At 41.1% G+C, this 21,485-nt stretch overlaps 1 protein-coding gene across 1 annotated transcript in view; it reads right to left on the reverse strand.

The window, feature by feature from the left end:
• Positions 1–5,861: 5,861 nt before the first annotated feature.
• The window catches only part of LOC120043683 (ectodysplasin-A-like), a 40,992-nt gene continuing 25,368 nt past the window's right edge, over positions 5,862–21,485 (reverse strand). Inside the window, exons 2-5 of the mRNA XM_038988237.1 lie at positions 7,324–7,473; positions 7,063–7,114; positions 6,675–6,805; positions 5,862–6,122 (exon numbers count right to left, since the gene is read on the reverse strand). Of these exons, the coding sequence (XP_038844165.1) occupies positions 5,862–6,122; positions 6,675–6,805; positions 7,063–7,114; positions 7,324–7,473 (594 nt within the window). The remainder of the gene's footprint in view (positions 6,123–6,674; positions 6,806–7,062; positions 7,115–7,323; positions 7,474–21,485) is intronic.

Consider the following 21,485-nt stretch of genomic DNA (forward strand, 5'->3'; position numbering starts at 1 on the left):
TTGTTGCATCTCATATTACAATTGGTTGGTTAACGTCAAGTCCTGTGTCTCATTATGAAAACAAAATATTCACTGTCAAAACTTATATTATTGCTTGACAAAAATGAAATGCATTTTCTCTCCAGTGGGGCCTGTGAGCTACTTTTAGTTTCATCTTGTCTTGCTCTCACCTAGCCTATGTAATTCTGAAATGAAGTGGAGTGTATTTGACACAGCCACTCTCCATCCCCCCAGAACATTCTCTCTGCTGTGAAAACCATTCTACTCCAAAGCAAATCCTTCCTTTTGTTGGATATCCAGCTTTAGATTGGGTGTTAGGCTTGAGAAGTGAGAAATCATTCATGTTTATGAAAGGTGCATTTTTGGGTGTGAGCTGGCATGCAAAGTTTGGCCCTTCCTGTTTCTCCTTTTCTTCCTCTGATAATGCTTATTCACGGGTTCTACAGTTAAACATTTCACCAAAGGAATGGAAGTATACACACACAAAATGACAAATAGTGTGTATTGGGTGTTGGAGAGGCAGACGTTTGAAGTCTTTTCTGAAAGGGTATTGCGTCTTGTGAGTGATGAAAAAGGATTGCATAGGTCTTATAGGCTATGCATCTTTACAACTGATAACAGCAAACATGCACTGATTTTAATTTCATTACATTTCTTTCAAAATTACCTGAATTGACCCAAAAAATATAAATTCTTCTTATATATTGGTTCTCCCTATATCATATCACAGCTCCAAAGTTAATAGTGAGTATTAATCATTATTGCATTTTTACCAAATATTCTCTCATAGTCTAGAGATGGTACTCAAATAAATGCTCCTACGCCACAAATATATTGATTAAACTTCAGTTATGAGTCCTCTCTGTTGCTAAAATGTTCTGAATATGATTTCTTACCAAAAGGGGGCACTGTACATCAACACAATGTGTATCCATAGCTGTCACTAGACCTTTTATTTCCAAACATTAGGCCGACATTGAAATGCTGTACTTCTACGCATTGTTCTTCCTTTACTGCTTAATTCAACCACGTGAACAGCTCCTTCACTGTCCTTGATCTGCAGACAAGTAAATGGAGGCCCCAGCCCAGTCTAGCTCTGTGGAAAGACAAGATAGGTTTGATTTTCTTGTACTGGTGGAGCAGGATGATGCCATGGAATCCACATCTACTGTCTCAATCAGATACTGATTGGATCATCTTGACAGGTGACAAAAACCACATGTTAATGCAAGGTGTAACCAGGCCTTTACATACAGCTTGTTGCTAGCTGGGCCCTTTTTAGGGTTTAGCATTTTAGCTAACCTTATCCCCTTTCCTATCCCTAACCTAATTATCCTAACCTGCCATGTTAAATATCCTAACTTCAGGTTGTAGCTGTATTCTACCTAGTCAGAACGCCTTTTTAGGTGTACGTGTACCCAGAGGACTTGTAATGATGGACATTGATATTGTACTTTATGTAATGGTAGGCCAATAATATTGTCTTATTTTCATAACTACATGTATGAAGGTGAATACCTGTATGGTGGGTAAAGCTGGTTGATTGAGGTTACGCTTACTCTTAGTACTCTTAGTATGTCCATGGCCCCCATGGGTGGAAAGCAAACAGCATTTTAGCCTGCATCAAACCTGCAAACAGAAGCTTGCAGCAAGCTACATACAGTATATTTGCTCTATTTTCAAAAGAGGCAATATATACCTCAGTATGTCAATACTGTAGAAGACTATGGTTTTAATGGAACTTTTGGCTGCCATATGCATTGTTAAAAAATATATCATATAACAAGTGTGAATTTAATACAATTTAATATTATAAATCAATTCAATTTACAAAAACAGAATTATATTTTCTATACATATTTACAATCACAACAGAGTATACAAATGTACATTATATTCAACAAAGCAGGGAAACAAATATATCCTATTTACCTACAAACAATCCAAATAATGCATATTCCAACACAAACCACAATGTACACTTCAACTAAACAAAGTTTTAATTAAGGGACATATAGCTACCAGAGTTTGGGCCAATTCTATCTTGACTCAACTTGACAAAGGCATTGAATTTAATCGCAAAGCATGAATTGGAGAATTAACCATTCTAAGCACTGAATTGAACCAAAGTACTAATAATATGTAATACTACAACACCATGGCTCACTGTCCTTTTTGGGCATGTTTGTAAACTGCAAGTTGTAATGTTTTATACCAACTCTTATTGCGGAAATTAGGCTACTGGATAATGTAGAATTACCATAATAACTGAAAAGTAATATGTTTGAACTTCCTTTGGTAAATGGTTTAATATATGAAGAGTTTCGGTTCCAAAACGCTATATCCACCAATTTTTCACATTTGTACTTTTTCATCAGAAGTGATTGCTTATGGGTACCTTCATGTGTGTGTAAAATATACCTGTTCTCAGGTTTTTTATGAATAGATTTTAGATTAAAAAGTTTTTTTTTGCAAAATGCTATATATACATTGTTAAGCCAAAATGGAATGTTCATATCTTGTACATTTGACTGTGATATGTGGTTGTCTCACCTAGCTATCTTAAGATGAATGCACTAACTGTGAATTGCTCAGGATAATAGCATCCGCTAATGACTAAAATGTCAAATATAAATATTTTACATACAGATCTCATATAAAGCTTGCCAGCACGTAGTCCTAAAAATTGGAAATTAGTTACATCTGGTTCAGTCAGCCATTCCTATGGGGAAAATTAATGGGGAAAGAATAATGTTTTGGGATGAACACTGAAAATAAGGTCTGAGGTTAACACAGGCTTAGTAGATCTTATACATTTTGTTCTATGAGATAATGTCAGTCACATGACCTTTATGAATTATGAAGCCTTTATGTGCTTTTTTAAATGACAAAAAGGCAAAAAAATTCACAAAAAGTGACATTAGCTGATGAAGATGATCCCATAGAACAAAACGTATAAGATATCCTAAGCCTGTGTTTACTACAGACCTTATTATCAGTGTTTATCCAAAAACCCTGGTGGAGTTAGTGCCTACAAAAAGACGCCTTTACTATTGCTCTCTACTCCTGTATTGGTTCATTTACAAAAAATGTTTTAATATTTAAATATGGATGTCACAAATATATAATGTGTACAGTTCTTTATTATATATGTAGTTATTTGTCACATTTGACTGTGTAAAACCTAGCAGTACTACTTACAGTACCAGTCAAAAGTTTGCACACACCTACTCATTCAAAGGTTTTTCTTTATTTGACCATTTTCTACATAGTAGAATAATAGTGAAGACATCAAAACTATGAAATAACACATATGGAATCACGAAGTAAACCAAAAAGTGTTAAACAAATCTAAATCAATTTTATATTTGAGATTCTTCAAAGTAGCCACCTTTTGCCTTGATGACAGCTTTAAACAATCTTGGGATTCTCTCAACCAACTTCATGAGGTAGTCACCTGGAATGCATTACAAGTTAGGTGCCTTGTTAAAAGTTAATTTGTGGAATTTCTTTCCTTCTTAATGCGTTTGAGCCAATCAGTTGTGTTGTGACAAGGTAGGGGTGGTATACAGAAGATAGCCCTATTTGGTAAAAGACCAAGTTCATATTATGGCAAGAACAGCTCAAATAAGCAAAGAGAAATGACTGTCCATCATTACTTTAAGACATGAAGGTCAGTCAATCCGGAAATTTTCAATAACTTTTAAAGTTTCTTCAAGTGCAGTCGCAAAAACCATCAAGCGCTATGATGAAACTGTCTCTCATGGTCAAATTGCTGCAAAGAAACCACTACTAAGGGACACCAACATGAAGAAGAATAGACTTGCTTGGGCCGAGAAACACGAGCAATGGACATTAGACCAGTGGAAATCTGTCCTTTGGTCTGATGAGTCCAAATTTGAGATTTCTGGTTCCAACCGTCGTCTTTGTGAGACGCAGAGTAGTTGAACGGATGATCTCCGCATGTGTGGAAGGGTGGCTACTTTGAAGAATCTAAAATAAAAAATATATTTTGATTTGTTTAACACTTTTTTGTTTATTACGTGATTCCATGTGCTATTTCATAGTTTTGATGTCTTCACTATTATTCTACAATGTAGAAAATAGTAAAAATAAAGAAAAACCCTTGAATGAGTAGGTGTGTCCAAACTTTTGATTGGTACTGTACTTCTCTGAGAGTGAGGCGGATATATAGCGTTTTGCAACAAAACATGATTATTTGTCTCTCTGAAATTAAACCATCAAGTGATAGATTTTAAACAAATACATGTCTGTCATCGAACAACCCCATGCCAAGATTAGATGGTGAAAACACAACAATCTCTTTCATAAGTTATCTAAACAATAAAAACTAATTTACCAACATTTCTGAAAATGTATATATAGTGTTTGGAATGAAACTCTTCATCTATTGTTCCTTCCGTAACTGTTTTGAAAATTTTTCAAAACAACTGGACCAGATTCTGCTTTTGTCACCAATTTTCCAGAAGGTTGACTGCATGGTGATCGACCAAACCGTGTAATAATAACAGTACATGCACAGTGCAGAGCAGTTTCATAAACATCCAGAAACTGCACGCTGACAGATACTCTGTGCCCTTAAATTATTTCTTAAAGACTAATGTGTTCACTCACATATAAACATGAACATGAGAAGGAGTTATATGCCGAAAAATATTTTGACTGTGTGTGATATTTACAAAAGCGTCAAGCTGCCTATGTATATGGAAAGACAGAATTCTTCTGAGAAAAACTGAAACACAAATGGCCTTCCAGAAACAGGACATGACTGGTTCAGCTCAAAGGGAATGACAAGTGAATTAGTTATTTCAAACAAACCAAAGCAGAACTAAATAAAGAAAGGAAATATAACCCCATCCAGAAAAGTATTGTGATCATGACCGGTCAACATAGTAAAATGATGAATAGCATTTCAGGTCATGCTATTAGTAATTTGGAAAAATAAAACATTTAATCTACAGTATTATTCCAAGTGATTCCATATTTGACAAACAACTTAATTTCAAATAAAAAAGAAACATTCATACTGACCTTTTTATTATGAGAGAGAGAGAGAGAGAGAGAGAGAGAGAGAGAGAGAGAGAGAGAGAGAGAGAGAGAGAGAGAGAGAGAGAGAGAGAGAGAGAGAGAGAGAGAGAGAGATGCTTTAACCAGTGCACATTCTAACAGAGAAATGTTTTTGTTTCAGCTATAAATGTTAATTTCATCAGACAACTTCCACACATTGTATTTCTATACTGTTTTCAAAAACTTTTACAGTATGTACCTATGTTGTCTAACTAACAGACAGTTCTTTCAGTGGAGACATGACTGACTCCTGTCAACCTTGGTTTCTCAAGCATGTCATGACCAGGGAAACCAAGTTATTATCTATAAATGCACAATTCTAAAAGTAAAGTCTAATGTATTTTTTCTTCTAACAACTCCTCCCTTTCTTAATGCTAAGACACGTTGGGTGCATATTTGTCCATCATCACCTCCGAAGATCTTAGTCCTCATCGCTCTGTGGAAGCAATCTTCCATTAAAAGATAACAGGCAGCGGTTAATATCATTACACCAGGTCATCCCACTATTATAAGGGAGGGTGGGGCTTATCAGCTCAGTAGTAGCCTGAAGGGGTGGGCCTGGCCCAGGCTGAGGGCAGATACTTTAGTACTGTACATGATGTCATCTCTGGAGTAGGTGGTTATCCTCATCTCCTATTGGTTGATATGTGATAGGTGGTGGTGATGGTTGTAGAGGAAAAGTAGAATGGGAGGAGCCTCCCCCGGGCCATAAGTGGATATGCTGGTAGAGGGGTGGGTTGTGGCTTGACAAACAGGTTGGTAGGCCTGCCTCTTCAGGAGTGGCTGGCCGGGGGGGCATCCCCGAGGCGGATGCTCCCCAAGAAGGTGGTGTGATTGGTCATACTGATGGAGGTGTCCTCGTACACCATCTTGATGGAGATCTTCTGCCGGGCACGCAACAGACACACCCCAGCCGTATAGCAGGTGTTGAACTTGCGCTGTCCCGTCTCAATGCTCCGCGTACAGCGCAGGAACGGCGTCTTGTCCACCATCACCTCATAGCTAGCAATGTCAGTGAAGTTGAGGTAGTAAACCTGGTAGGCAAATTTATGTGTGCACAAACATGCCATACATATTATTTTAAATTCTGAGGAAATAACACAAATATGAGAATACAGATAATGAGACTACTTATTTAACTGAATTTATTTCCAATCATGAGATATAGCAGGCAAACTGGGCAAAAACTACCACAGCATATGAGTCACTTTGTACAATGTGGTTCAGTTTGAAGGGCATACAATACATTCACTTCACTCATCCAGACATTTCCCTCTGCAGCCAAAAGCACAGTCAAAATCAACCATGTGTGTTCTGAGAAATGTAGCCTACAGTAATCCAGATAATTGCTATTTAATACAAGTAATTTCATGGGGAAATCTAATTTGGATTTCTGTCAATAATAAAGTTTAGACTCAATGCTAAGGATTCATTATAGATTATGCCTAGTATAGTCAGCCTTACCACAGCCAATTTAGATTTTTTGACCTTACTAACCTTTGAGATCATAATTCACTGGGACTGCAGAGAGAAAGGATGAGTGACATGCAGGCGATAGGAAGAGTTAGGCCTAAGACCGTACTCACTTCTACCTGACTATAGATGAAGTAGGTGCCATCTACCAACACCTCCAGCTCCCCAGATCTCGAGTGCATCTTGAACACCTTGTGATGCATGGATATCATTTTCCAGTTTCTCAGTACGCCTTCTGAAAGATCTCAGCGTGAGAAAAGGGCAGTCACTCAACATCCGTCATTGCCATACAATTATAGACAGGCAAAAAATAAACTGCAGTAAATACAATGTGTATGTGTATGTCTCCTGCAGTGAATTGTCTTAACTTATTCCGATCTATTCTAAGAGAAACTAATAACAAATAATAGACTTCTTGAAAAATATTTCTGACTGTAAATTTGCGTTTATTTGAGTAATTCAGGGATGTGAGGACGAGAGGATCTAAAATTTAACTCTTACCTTCCTTGACCTGTATTGTTGTTTCTTGGCCTTGAAGATGTACCACAGCAGGCTGTAACACAACAATAAATAATTCATTTGTGGAAAAGTGGACATACATAAAATAAATCATAAAAAAATTGAAAGAGTAACACACCTGGCTATCTCTGACTCTGCCCCCTGTAGATTAGAAAACAATTACTGTGTCAGTTTTTTTATGAAAGGTTGAACAACACAAATAAATCAGGATTTGGGCCAAATGGAATGAAAGTGTGGAGGTACCTGAGGGTCCTTGAAGACCAGGGGGTCCCTGTGGCCCTGGGGGTCCAGCAGGGCCTGGAGGTCCGGGTGGTCCTGAGGGGCCCATGGCGTTGTTCCCAGGGATGCCTGGAATGCCAGGAATACCAGGTGGCCCCTGTGGCCCTGGAGGGCCTAGGGGGCCAGGTGCACCCGGAGGGCCCTTCTTACCTAAAAAGTAAAATCTGAATTCGTGGGTACTATGACATGAAAGAAAATACAAATAACCTCATCAGCACTGCACCATCACCTGTAGCAATGGAAGCGTTCACTTAAAGGAAAAATCCACCCAAAACCACTCATTCCTTTAATTTACAGTGTTAAATAACACTAATAAACTCAGCAAAAAAAGAAACATCCTCTCACTGTCAACAGCGTTTATTTTCATCAAACTTAACATGTGTAAATATTTGTATGAACATAACAAGATTCAATAACTGAGACATAAACTGAACAAGTTCCACAGACGTGACTAACAGAAATGGAATAATGTGTCCTTGAACAAAGAGGGGTCAAAATCAAAAGTAACAGTCAGTATCTGGTGTGTTTGGACCATGATAGTTTGTTGGTGATGCAGACACCAAGGAAATTGAAGCTCTCAACCTGCTCCACTACAGCCCCGTCGATGAGAATGGGGGCGGGCTCGGTCCTCCTTTTTCTGTAGTCCACAATCATCTCCTTTGTCTTGATCACATTGAAGGAGAGATTGTTATCCTGGCACCACACTGCCAGGTCTCTGACCTCCTCCCTATATGCTGTCTCATTGTTGTTGGTGATCAGTCCACTACCACTGTTGTGTCGTCGGCAAACTTAATTATGATGTTGGAGTCGTGCTTGACCATGCAGTGATGGGTGAACAAGAAGTACAGGAGGGGTCTGAGCACGCACCCCTGAAGGGCCCCCATGTTGAGGATCAGCGTGGCAGATGTGTTGTTACCTACCCTTACCACCTGGGGGCTGCCCGTCAGGAAGTCCAGGATCAAGTTGTAAAGGGAGGTGTTTAGTCCCAGGGTCCTTAGCTTAGTGATGAGCTTTGGTGTTGAACGCTGAGCTGTAAACAATGAACAGCATTCTCCCGTAGGTTCCTTTTGTCCAGGTGGGAAAGGGCAGTGTGGAGTGCAATAGAGATTGCATCATCTGTGGATCTGTTGGGGTGGTATGAAAATTGGAGTGGGTCTAGTGTTTCTGGGATAATGGTGTTGATGTGAGCCATGGCCAGCCTTTCAAAGCACTTCATGGCTACAGATGTGAGTGCTACGGGTCGGTAGTCATTTAGGCAGTTTAGCTTGGTGTTCTTGGGCACAGGGACTATTGTGGTCTGCTTGAAAGATGTTGGTATTACAGACTCGGTCAGGGAGAGGTTGAACATGTCAGTGAAGACACTTGCCAGTTGGTCAGCGCATGCTGGGAGTACAGGTCCTGGTAATCCTTCTGGCCCTGCAGCCTTGTGAATGTTGGCCTGTTTAAACGTCTTACTCACATCAGCTACGAAGAGCGTGATCACACAATCGTCTGGAACAGCTGATGCTTGCATGCATGCTTCAGTGTTGCTTGCCTCGAAGCGAGAATAGAAGTAATTTAGCTCGTCTCGTAGGCCCGTGTCACTGGGCAGCTCGCGGCTGTGCTTCCCTTTGTAGTCCGTAATAGTTTGCAAGCCCTGCCACATCCGACGAGTGTTGGAGCCGGTGTAGTACGATTCAATCTTAGTCCTGTACTGACGCTTTGCCTGTTTGATGGTTTGTCGGAGGGCATAGCGGGATTTCTTATAAGCATCCCGCTCATTGAAAGCGGCAGCTCTACCCTTTAACTCATAGCGGATGTTGCCTGTAATCCATGGCTGGTTGGGGTATGTACTGTGGGGATCACTGTGGGGATGACGTCCTCGATGCACTTATTGATGAAGCCAGTGACTCAATGCCATCGGAAGAATCCCGGAACATATTCCAGTCTGTGCTAGCAAAACAGTCCTGTAGCTTAGCATCTGCGTCATCTGACCACTTCCTTATTGAGCGAGTCACTGGTACTTCCTGCTTTAGTCTTTGCTTGTAAGCAGGAATCAGGAGGATAGATTTATGTTCAGATTTGCGAAATGGAGGGCGAGGGACAGCTTTGTATGTGTCTCTGTGTGTGGTGTAAAGGTGGTGTAAAGTTTTTTCCCCCTCTGGTTGCACATTTGACATGCTGGTAGAAATGAGGTAAAACGGATTTAAGTTTGCCTGCATTAAAGTCCCCGCCCACTAGGAGCGCCGCCTCTGGATGAGCATTTTCGTGTTTGCTTATGGCCTTATACAGCTCGTTGAGTGCCGTCTTAGTGCCAGCATCGGTTTGTGATGGTAAATAGACAGCTACGAAAAATATAGATGAAAACTCTGTTGGTAAATAGTATGGTCTACAGCTTATTATGAGATACTCTACGTCAGGCGAGCAAAACCTCAAGACTTCCTTAATATTAGATTTCGTGCACCAGCTGTTATTTACAAATAGACACAGACCGCCACCCCTTGTCTTACCAGAGGCAGCTGTTCTATCTTGCCGATGGACCGAAAACCCAGCCAGCTGTATGTTATCCATGTCGTCGTTCAGCCACGACTCAGTGAAACATAAGATATTACAGTTTTTAATGTCCCGTTGGTAGGATAGTCTTGATCAGAGCACATCCATTTTGTTGTCCAATGATTGCACATTGGCTAATAGGACTGATGGTAGAGGGGGATTACTCACTCAACGTTCAGATCCTTACAAGGCACCCCAACCCACGTCCCCGATATCTCCGTCTCTTCTTCATGCGAATGACAGGGATTTGGGCCTTGTCGGGTGTCTGAAGTAAATCTTTCGCGTCAGACTCATTAAAGAAAAAAATCTTTGTCCAGTACGAGGTGAGTAAATCGCTGTCCTGATATCCAGAAGCTCTTTTTGGTCATCAGAGACGGTGTCGGAAACATTATGTAGAAAATAAGTTACAAATAACTCTTCCGAGATGTGATTAACTTGCTCTCTGTAATATCGTATAGTTTTGGATTCATGACATTACGTACTTTAGAGGACAATAGTCACGTTTCTCGACATATACACTGACTTTGAGAAAGGATTGCGTGACGATTAGCTTAGCAATCGCGTGACGCAGCATGACAACGTGAACGAGATTGGTCGACAGTCTGCTGGGTGGGGCGTTATATGTTCCTTCATTCTTTGGATTCCTATCTCCTTTCTCTAATATCTCTGGCAACGGCACCATGCAATGTACCCTGGACTGGAGAGGCAGACAAATAGGAAAAATGTGCTAGATCCTCCATTAAATTACAAATTTCTTAAGGTAAGAATATTGCAAAAATATGATCAATGGCTCATTCGAGAGAAGACATCCTCCCGAGTTATGACATCGGCCAGTATTGAAATCTGACATTTATGATAAACATTTTCGCGATCTAAAAGTCGGATTTCTATTAACTTCCAGTGTATTGAGAGCGACTATATCACAGTGCTACATCACACTGGCCGGATTTCTGCCTGCTTGAAAGCCTATAACTCAGATAAAACATGAAATGACCCAGTGAATCGATAGAACATCACTCAGAGATACACAAAAGCAATATAACATTCAAAATGTGTGAACCTTTCCTTTAAGGATAGATGTAGGAATGTTTTTCTTTTACTGTACCTTTTTTCCTTTCTTTTCGTTTGTTTCCATGTGATTCTGATGTGATTCCATCCATGTGAAAGAGAGAGAACATACAGATAGAGAGAGTCAAACAAGAATAGGGGGATGCAGATGCAGGACATTACAGCTTAAAACACTCCACCCCTGGCACAAGATGTATGCCACTTCTGATCAGTTCTCAAAGCTATGTATTTACGGTTTTCCATCTCATCTTTCCCCTAGTCTGGATTGCAGAATTACAGATAACCCATGAGTCATATAATAGTGTAGAAGCATGTGGAGTAAATGATTGGAGTTAGTTTGAGGATGTTTGTGGCTAACACAAGCTGAACCCAAATGCTATGAAAAGAATCAGCATGCTATTGACCTGAATTCAATAAACTCGACAAATATGATTTTAAAATAGTCTGTTCATGAAATTAGAGGGCTTAGTTTTGAGAGGACACCCAGTATGCCTAACCCTTGTAGATGTATCAAGATAATGTATCGAGACATAAACAGATTTTCTAATTTTGGACATTTTGTGAATGCACAAAAGTTTGTAATTTCCACTTTAAAATGTTTCTCTTTAATAAGTGATATAAAATCTGGAACACATTAAGAGTGAAACATCTGAAATGCCAAACCCTTTGTGAAAAGTCTAGAGCAGGAGGTGGTCTGGGAGTAATTATCATTTAAAGACTCAGGAATTTTACTGATTTGAGGAAAATGTCTCTGAAGGTCGTTTTCATTGTTTATACTGCTGTATGTTGCAGTAGCTTTGGCTATGTCAAACAACACAAACAGAGAGTTTGAGTTGACCATTGCTTGAGAAGCTTCTCTCCCAAATGTTGACATGGAATGAAAAGAAGTTAAGAGCATTGTGTGTTACATGAGTCATAAGAACAACTTTTAAGAAAGCAAAACTGGGGAAATCTCACATTCCAAAAGTTACATAAATATTTATTTCAGAGATGTTAAAAAATCCCAATCACTGTGTCCATGAAAGCCATGAGGGCCCTGAGCTGAAACACTTGTTATCAGTGAGAGATGGTGTGGCGCTGTGCCCGCTGCTGTGCTCTGTGGTCTATTTGGACCCGTTTCTTTGTATAAAGTGTGTTAGGGTTTCCTGAAAACAACTTCCCTAACCACAGCTTTCTGCCAGGTACTGCAAGCATGGGACTTGCTGAGCACAATGTAATTAATGTCAGGACTCCAAAAACAACAAGACTTGGATATTACTGGACCCGAATCAGAGTCTGGGATGGACAGTGAAAGTAAAATTCACTGTAACGAGTGCACAGCACATGTCATTTATTTGAGTTGAATTGCATGAATGGACCCATCCAAAGCGCTACAATTATACAATTGGAAAATAATATCCTAACATCCTTGTTCAACTCAATAAACAACATCTGTACAGCAAAAAAAGTGAAAATACGTAAGAAGACTGTCAATCACACTGTAAGACCTGTGATATGCACTTTTGTGTGTCTGTTTGAATTGGCTTAGAAGTTGTTTTCTCAATAAATGTCATCATTTTGCTGTTTTAATTACCATTGTTTCTTAATGTTTTCTGGTTGTCTTCTCACGCAATATATATATTTTTCTCAAAACATAAGAGATCAAAAGTAAGAAGAACAATTTGCTTAAGACGCTAGCTTAAATGTTGTATTTATTCCAGATGACTTTCATTTCAAATGAGTTAAATAGTTTCTTTGATGTGCAAAGTAAACATGTATTGCATGGCTAACTATGGATCTGAATGGTGAACAACTTTACATTGAAGATGGGAAGATGGGTCTGAGAGCACATGAAACAGACTCCAAAACATTCCAATTCACTGGATCTTCCTTCGTTTTGTCAATGTGCATACAGGCCCAACTGTGCTAAAATGTGAAAGACTTTACATGCAGGAACTATATTGTATAAACAAGATAGAAGTCTCCTCATATTAAAGGAAACTGTCCACCTACAACAACACCCACTCACTAATCAATCTGTCTAAAACCCTAGCAGAGAATCTTGGAATCTGTCATAGCCAGAAAACAGCCAAAGGGAGCATTACTCATTAAACAACTTACTAATCGGTTGGATAAGTGATAACAATACTTTTCACTTTGTTTTCATTGGCAGACGTCTGGGAACAGACTGTTTTACCGGAAAGAGGAATTGAAAGCTAGATGTAGGATCTTAAATTTGATCACTCTTTTGTTGCTGAAGGCTTCTTAAGTTTGTAATTTCCACTTTAAAATGTCATACTTGATTTGCCCTAACGCAAAATGTATCAACCCCTAAGAAAAATGTCAATTCATTATAATACACATAATATTTCACATTTCCTGTTGCTGCAGGATTATTTTTCTGCTGTAGCAATCTGGCTCAAATTAAGATCTCTCATCTGTAACAGATCAAAATGCCTTCAGCAAACTCTCTGCATACAGATAGTTCGGAAAACAAACCCCATGTCGATTAATCATCAATCAGATATAAGATTCAAAAGATTAGAAAAGAATAAGACTTATTTGTACTCTGTATTTTTATATAACTACCAAAGCATCCATGTCCATATGTGAGAAAGAACAAAATGATTGATCTTTTCACTGAGGAGTTTTGTGTATTTACACATTGTAATGTGTGTATAATATATGAGTTAACACTCCTTTGCTCTGTTTGGATGAAACATGCAATGGTTGGAGAGTGAGACAGAATCATTGAAGTCTCCATTTCTGACCTAACCGAATAAACACTTGTCTAAGATAGTTATGATGACATTGCGCCTTGAACAAATCCAGTTTGACAAGAGATTTGTACAGATATAACAAACATTTAAACACAATCTCCCCTCCATCCCAAGTGTGTCTGCTTACTCTCATGGCCGTACTGTATCAGTCAACATGGACAGCTTTGTTACCAGTAGATAGATAGTTACGGTAATGCTTAAGCTCTTCTACTCTGCCGCCATAAGTATGTTTTATGTTCAGGTTGTCAGTCACAAAATGTTGACACCAAAGGCCAGCATGTCCACAGCCTTGGACACACCCTGCCTGCCTTGACAATAGACGAGCGGTAAATGTTGATGGGGAAACCGTGGTCATTTCTCCATCATACATTTTCCCCAGCAACAAGCATATTCTTGTTGAGTGAAAATAAGAACATGATGACAAAAAAAAAATATATATATATATTATTGTCACATACACCGGATAGATTTTTACAGGGTCAGCCATAGTAGGACTGCACCCCTGAAGCAAATTAGGGTTAAATGCCTTGCTCAAGGGTACATCAACAGAGTTTTCACCTTGTCGGCTCCTGTATTCAAACCAGTGACCTTTCGGTTACTGGCCCAATGCTCTAACCACTCATCCCAACTAGCAAGGTCAAGTCCTCCTCCCATCACCCTGGTAAACAGGGACAGGTCCTGGCCCAGATGAGCTCCATTACACACACACACACACACACACACACACACACACACACACACACACACACACACACACACACACACACACACACACACACACACACACACACACACACACACACACACACACACACACACACACACACACACACACAATGTTCATTACTCAGCTGTTTTTACAAGAGGTGTCCCCACTTAGGCACATGGCTCAGCACAGCCTCCAGAGGTGCACCAGGAATTTAATGGTTGGGGATATGGTGTGACACAGCTCTAATGTCCGTACACTCATGATAATTGATTTCTGAAAATAATCTCCCATATTCCATCTATAAACAGATTGTGACAACAAAAGTGGTACAATGCTTTAATGAATGGAACAAATTAGCATCAAAGAGGTCCAACATTGAAAACACATTTTCACAACACGTACTACAAAAACACATCTGCTGTGAAATGGCTTGCAAAGGCAAACTGCATATTTATGAAGGCAAAGTGCATCTGACATGAAAGAGAAATTATTATTTTGGCAAATGCTTCAGTACCAGCTCCTTTGGCTTGATAGTGCAGAGGGCTCTTTTAAGTCCTCTCCCAGGGCCAGCTGATATACTTCCATCATTAACACATCCAGTCATGGCTCAACAGCTGAGGACTCTGTTGTATCCCACACTTTAGTGTTAACTGTTAACAGTCAAAAGATTACAGATGGTCCCTCGGTCTACCATTTGGAATCAATACAAAACATTTGCACTGGGGTAACCTCTGTTATTTTGGATACATGTGACAAACACTGTTCTACATAGCACTGTGCACAGTCTGGCATATGTCAGACATCATGTCACTGCCGGAAGCATACTTAGCTATGATGTTTGTTAGCATGTGTTAAACAAACAAATTGCAATACATTCAATTATAGATACATACCAGTCTCTCTGTCATTCAATCACTTTGTCATTAGTGAATTGAAATCTAGCAGTGAGGGAACAGAATTCATATATTATGGCGATCAAACGGAGAACATAGAGGGAGTCAATGTGTGAAAACACTCAGTGTGTCAACACTGAGGGTTGGGAGTGTTCACTGTCAACACTTTGGGTTGGGAGTGTTCATTCCTGCTCAAAGCCACTAATGCAAAATAGCCTGATTTAAAACAAGGATACTTAATCTCTTGTAATGGCTAGAACTTTGAGAAAATATTTCTGCTTTGTTTCTTCTGTACTAACTGAAAGTACATACATGTACTACCACATGGCAACATGCCTATTCCCCCCCAAAATCTAATAAAAAAGGCACAACGCAAACCTAAAATATCTGACTGTCAAGAAGCCCTCACCAGTTGTCCAAATGGAATAGGATCTGCTTTGTGTAACCTCATACTGCATCGGTCCTGCACAGTGCAGCTCTAACCCCTGAGCTCAGACTGTGATTCATGGCATGGGATTGTAATACATGGTCTTTTTTTCTTTTAATCAAAATAAAAGGACAGACCTGCCAGGAAGCAGGTGGGGGAAATTGTTAACATGCATTCCTTAGGCCTGAGAATTTCGCTATTTGCTTTAAAGCTCAGCCTTAATTGAATAAGCTTGTAATGTAGAGCTAAACTCACATATCCATTTGCTAATTCAACCATACTCAGCTTGTTCGATAACATCATCTGTCTTTTTAGCTAATTTGGAAAGACCTTTAGACCGGGGCTGCTTGGTCCTTAAAAGTAATGGACAAGAAATGTTTAAATCAAATTGAATTATAAAAACAAACAGCTGTTATTCTAGACAATGAGTAAGCCAATGGTCAGATCTGAAAATTTGCTCTACTCTCTCCTGCTCTACTTGAAGGGGAAAAACATCATTATATAATCCAGTGAGCTGGTGTAAGGCCAGTCCTGCCAAAGGCCTTGTCATGGTATGCTGTCTGAGAAGAGGAGTGGCCCAGGGGAACCTAACACAAGCAGAGAGGGGATGAGTGGGGGGGGGGGGGGGGGGGAGTAACAAGAAGATGAGCCAATTGGCCAATCTGTCGTCTCTCTGGCTAATTTGATTTAAAAAAGAGTGAAGTTAGCCAGCAGCTTCATTGTTGCAATTTGGACAGGTCTCACAGTAGGAGGCCGGATCAGTTGCGGCCCATTACCAAGCAGTATTGAAATGACACTGCATTAGTTCCTTGAATACTTTTAAAGTTATGTCTTTGTAATTGACCTTTGTGGATTTGTGAGGTACGATATGTACTCTGCACATTATATATTGTATGTGCAGCAGTCTTATGGCTTGGGAGTAGAAGCTGTTAAGGAGCCTTTTAACCTAGACTTAGTGCTCCGGTACTGCTTGCCGTGCGGTAACAGGGACAACAGTCTATGACTTTTGGGCCTTTATCTGACACCGCCTAGTATACTCCAGGCTGCATCACACCCGGCCATGATTGGGAGTCCCATAGGGCTGCGCGGATAGGCCTTCATTGTAAGTAAGAATTTGTTCTTAACTGGCTTGCCTAGTTAAATAAAGGTTCAATAAATAAATAAAATGGATTGGCAGGAAGCTTGACCCCAGTGATGTACTGGGCTGCATGTACTACCCCCTGTAGCGCATTATGGTCGGATGCCGGGTAATTGCCATACCAGGCGGTGATGCAACCGGTCAGGATGCTATGAGGATTATGAGGATCTGGGGAGCCATGCCAAATCTTTTCAGTCTCCTGAGGGGAAAAAGGCATGCCCTCTTCACGACTTTCTTGGTGTGTTTGGACCATGATAGTTTGTTGGTGATGTGGACACCAAGGAACTTGAAACTCTCAACCCGCTCCACTACAGCCCAGTCGATGTGAATGGTGGCGTGTTCGGCCTTCCTTTTCATGTAGTCCACGATCATCTCCTTTGTCTTGCTCACGTTGAGGGAGAGGTTGTTGTCAGTCTCTGACCTCCCTATAGGCTGTCTCATCGTTGTCGGTGATCAGGCCTACCACCGTTGTGTTGTCAGCAAACTTAATGATGGTGTTGGAGTCGTGCTTGATTACACAGTCGTGGGTGAAAAGGGAGAAAGGAGGGGACTAAGCACGCACCCCTGAGGGGCCCCCGTGTTGAGGATCAACGTGGCAGATGTGTTGTTGCCTACCCTTACCACCTGGGGGCAGCCCGTCAGGAAGACCAGAATCCAGTTGCAGAGGGAGGTGTTTAGTCCCAGGGTCCTTAGCTTAATGTTGAGCTTTGTGGGCACTATGGTGTTGAATGCTGAGCTGTGGTCAATGAACAGCATTCTCACATAGGTGTTCCTTTTGTCCAGGTGAGAAAGGCCAGTTTGGAGTGCAATTGAGATTGCATCATCTGTGGATCTGTTGGGGCGGTATGCGAATTGGAGTGGGTCTAGGGTTTCCGGGAAGATGGTGTTGATTTGAGCCATGACCAGCCTTTCAAAGCACTTCATGGCTACCGACGTGAGGGCTATGTGGCGGAAGTCATTTAGACAGGTTACATTCGCTTTCTTGGGCACAGGGACTGTGATGGTCTGCTTGAAACATGTAGGTATTACAGACTCGGTCAGGGAGAGGTTGAACATGTCAGTGAAGGCACTTGCCAGTTGGTCCACCCATGCTCTGAGTACACGTCCTGGTAATCCGTCTGCTCCCGCAGCCTTGTGAATGTTGACCTGTTTAAAGGTCTTGCTCACATCAGCTACGGAGAGCGTGATCACACAGTCTTCCGGAACAGCTGATGCTCTCGTGCATGATTCAGTGTTGCTTGCCTCAAAGCGAGCATAAAGGCATTTAACCTGTCTGGTAGGCCTGCGTCACTGGGCAGCTCGCAGCTTGGTTTCCAAGCCCTGCCACATCCGATGAGCGTCAGAGCCGGAGTAGTAGGATTCAATCTTAGTTCTGTATAGACGCTTTGCCTGTTTGATGGTTCGTCTGAGGGCATAGCGGGATTTCTTATAAGCGGCCGGAGTAGTGTCTAGCTTTTAGCTCGATGCGGATGTTGCCTGTAATCCATGGCTTCTGTTTGGGATATGTACATACAGTCACTGTGGGGACGAAGTCGTCGACACACTTATTGATGAAGCCGGTGACTGAGGTGGTATGCTCCTCAATGCCATTGGATGAATCCCAGAACATATTCTCATCTGTGCTAGCAAAACAGTCCTGTAGCGTTTCATCCGCGTCATCTGACCACTTCCGTATTGAGAGAGCCACTGATACTTCCTGCTTTAGTTTTTACTTGTAAGCAGGAATCAGGAGGATAGAATTATGGTCAATATTTTTCAAATAGAAGGCGAGAGAGAGCTTTGTACGTGTCTTTATGTGTGGATTAAAGGTGGTCTAGATTTTTTTCTCCTTTGGTTGTACATGTGACATGCTGGTAGAAATGAGGTAAAACAGATTTAAGTTTGCCTGCATTGGAGTCCCCGGCCACTATGAGTGCCACTTCTGGATGAACATTTTCTTGTTTGCTTATGGCCTTATACAGCTCGTTGAGTGCGGTCTTAGTGCCAGAGACGGTTTGTAGTGGTAGTAGAAGGCTACGAAAAATATAGATGAAAACTCTTTTGGGAGATAGTGTGGTCTACAGCTTATCATGAGGTACTCTAACTCAGGTGAGCAATACCTCGAGACTACCTTAATAGGGCCCCTGAGTGGTGCAGCAGTCTAAGGCACTGCATCTCAATGCTAGAGGCGTCACTACAGATCCTGGTTCGATTCCAGGCTGTACCACAACCGGCCGTGATTGGGAGTCCCATAGGGCAGCGCACAATTGGCCCAGCTTTGTCCAGGTTAGGGTTTGGCCAGGGTAAGCCGTCATTGTAAATATTAATTTGTTCTTAACTGACTTCCCTAGTTAAATAAAGTGCACCAGCTTTTATTGACAAACAGACACACACCCCCAGCCCTCGTTTTACCAGACGTAGCTGTTCTGTCCTGCCGATGCACGAAAAACCAAGTAAATGTATATTATCCATGTCGTCGTTCAGCCACGACTCGGTGAAACATAAGATACTACAGTTTTTAATGTCCCGTTGGTAGGATAGTCTTGAACTGAGCTCATACAGTGATTACACGTTGGCTAATAGAATGGATACTAGAGGCGGGTTACCCACTCACTGAAAAATTCTCACAAGGCACCCTGATCTCCGCCCCCTGTATTTAATTATTTTCTTCATGCTAATGACAAGGATTTGGGCCTTGTCTGAGAGCAACATTGTATCCTTTGTGTCCGACTCATTAAAGAAAAAATATTTGTCCAGTTCGAGGTGAGTAATCTCTGTTCTGATATCCAGAAGCTCTTTTCGGTCATAAGAGACGGTAGCGTCAACATTATGTACAAAATAAATGAGAAACAATGTGAAAAAACACACAAAATAGAACAATTGGTTAAAGAGCCCGTAAAACGGCAGCCATCCCCTCCGGCACCATTCTTCCATATAACAGTAGAACTATGACTGCACCAAAACAGACTAAGAATTATTTGACATAATAAGCCTCTGATTTAGTAAGGCTGCAGTCTTTCCCCTTAGATCCATGAAACTCTGTACCTGTCTGTGTTTAAAGATATCCCCTATAAAACTGACAAATCCATTTTGCGGTGAGACAGAGAAGAGGCATATCCGGTGTACGAAGCATATGTAGGGCCAACCAACTCTGAAGACTCACATATGTATGTATACATATGTCATTCTGATAGTCCCCATGCTGAGTGTTCCAGTTTACACTATGGCACACAGAGCATACAAGGACAAGGCTTTCATGACTCACTCTCACAATCCATTTCCAATGCAACCACAAACTCTACACTCCAGAAAGAATGAATAAATATCTTGGAATAAAAATTCTGTTAAACTGAATTAGATTCGACTGTGAAGCGAAGACAGATGGGTTTTGCGGTGTGAACACATCTCTGTGAATAAATTCAGTGACACATGTAGGTGATAAGGATGAGGAACTTCATGACAGGTGAACATAAAGCTCTTCCTTTCAACAGCAGCAGTCGTCTGTGTCAGGGCATGTCTCCCAGCGATCCCACTTCTACCGGTTACAACACTGACCCCGTACTCTTTGACAGATGAAAAATCACAATCATTTTGTGCTTGTAAAGATTAATGCCACCCTCAATACATTGTTAAATCTCCCCAGGGAGGAAGTACAGAAGGAGTAGGTTCCCTCCCTTCCTCCTGCTTTGTCTCCTAAACCCAAGGTGGTATGATCAAAACAGATAAGGTGTCACAGAAGGTTTGTTCACCGCACAAGCGTCTCGTCTGGTTCTAAGGCAGGCGGAAGTGCCCTAAGCCTGAGCAGTGTGATCATACACGAACCGTCTGGTGTATTTTCAGTCCAGTGAAAATATACATTTGCAGTTGCTGTAGCCCTCCATATTGCCTATTCTTGTCACATTCTTTTGGGGGCTCTTTCGGAGAGGCCTTTCCTTCCATACAGTACCTGTTCTCTTTCCAATACTTTTTCTTTGGATGTTTGTAGGGGAGTCACTCTTCAATGCTGATCTTGGGAATGCGTGTAGTTCAAGGCCAGGCAGGCATTTCTGAGGCAGCCAAAAACCCTGTCATTTCTGGGCTCTGCCAACACCTATCTTGCAATACTCTGTGCTCTGGCACACTTCATATGGCATGCAGAACCTTTGTGCTTGTGTGTATCTTTATCACCAGTGGAAACCTTTCCTGGCACCAATCTAACATACTACTTTCTAACTCCTAATATCCTATTCCCTAATTGTTCTTGGTGACTGACACCTCATCAGTGACCATCAGGGGAGATCCTCAGCATTAAAGGAAAGAGTCACCCATTTTTAATGTTATATATACACTGAACAAAATATAATCGCAACATGCAACAATGTCAAAGATATATGATCCCACAGGTGAAGAAGCCGGATGTGGAGGTCCTAGGCTGGTGTGGTTACACGTGGTCTGCAGTTGTGAGGCCGGTTGGACGTACTGCCAAATTCTCTAAAACAACATTAGAGGCAGCTTATGGTAAGAAATTAACATTACATTCTCTGGAAACAGAGAAGCATGAATGTCTGTTGGACATTCCTGCAGTCAGCATGCCAATTGCATGCTCCCTCAAAACTTGAGACATCCGTGGCATTGTGTTGTG

This window comes from Salvelinus namaycush, chromosome 3, assembly GCF_016432855.1.
Source record: "Salvelinus namaycush isolate Seneca chromosome 3, SaNama_1.0, whole genome shotgun sequence".
In the NCBI taxonomy this organism is placed as follows: Eukaryota; Metazoa; Chordata; class Actinopteri; order Salmoniformes; family Salmonidae; genus Salvelinus; species Salvelinus namaycush.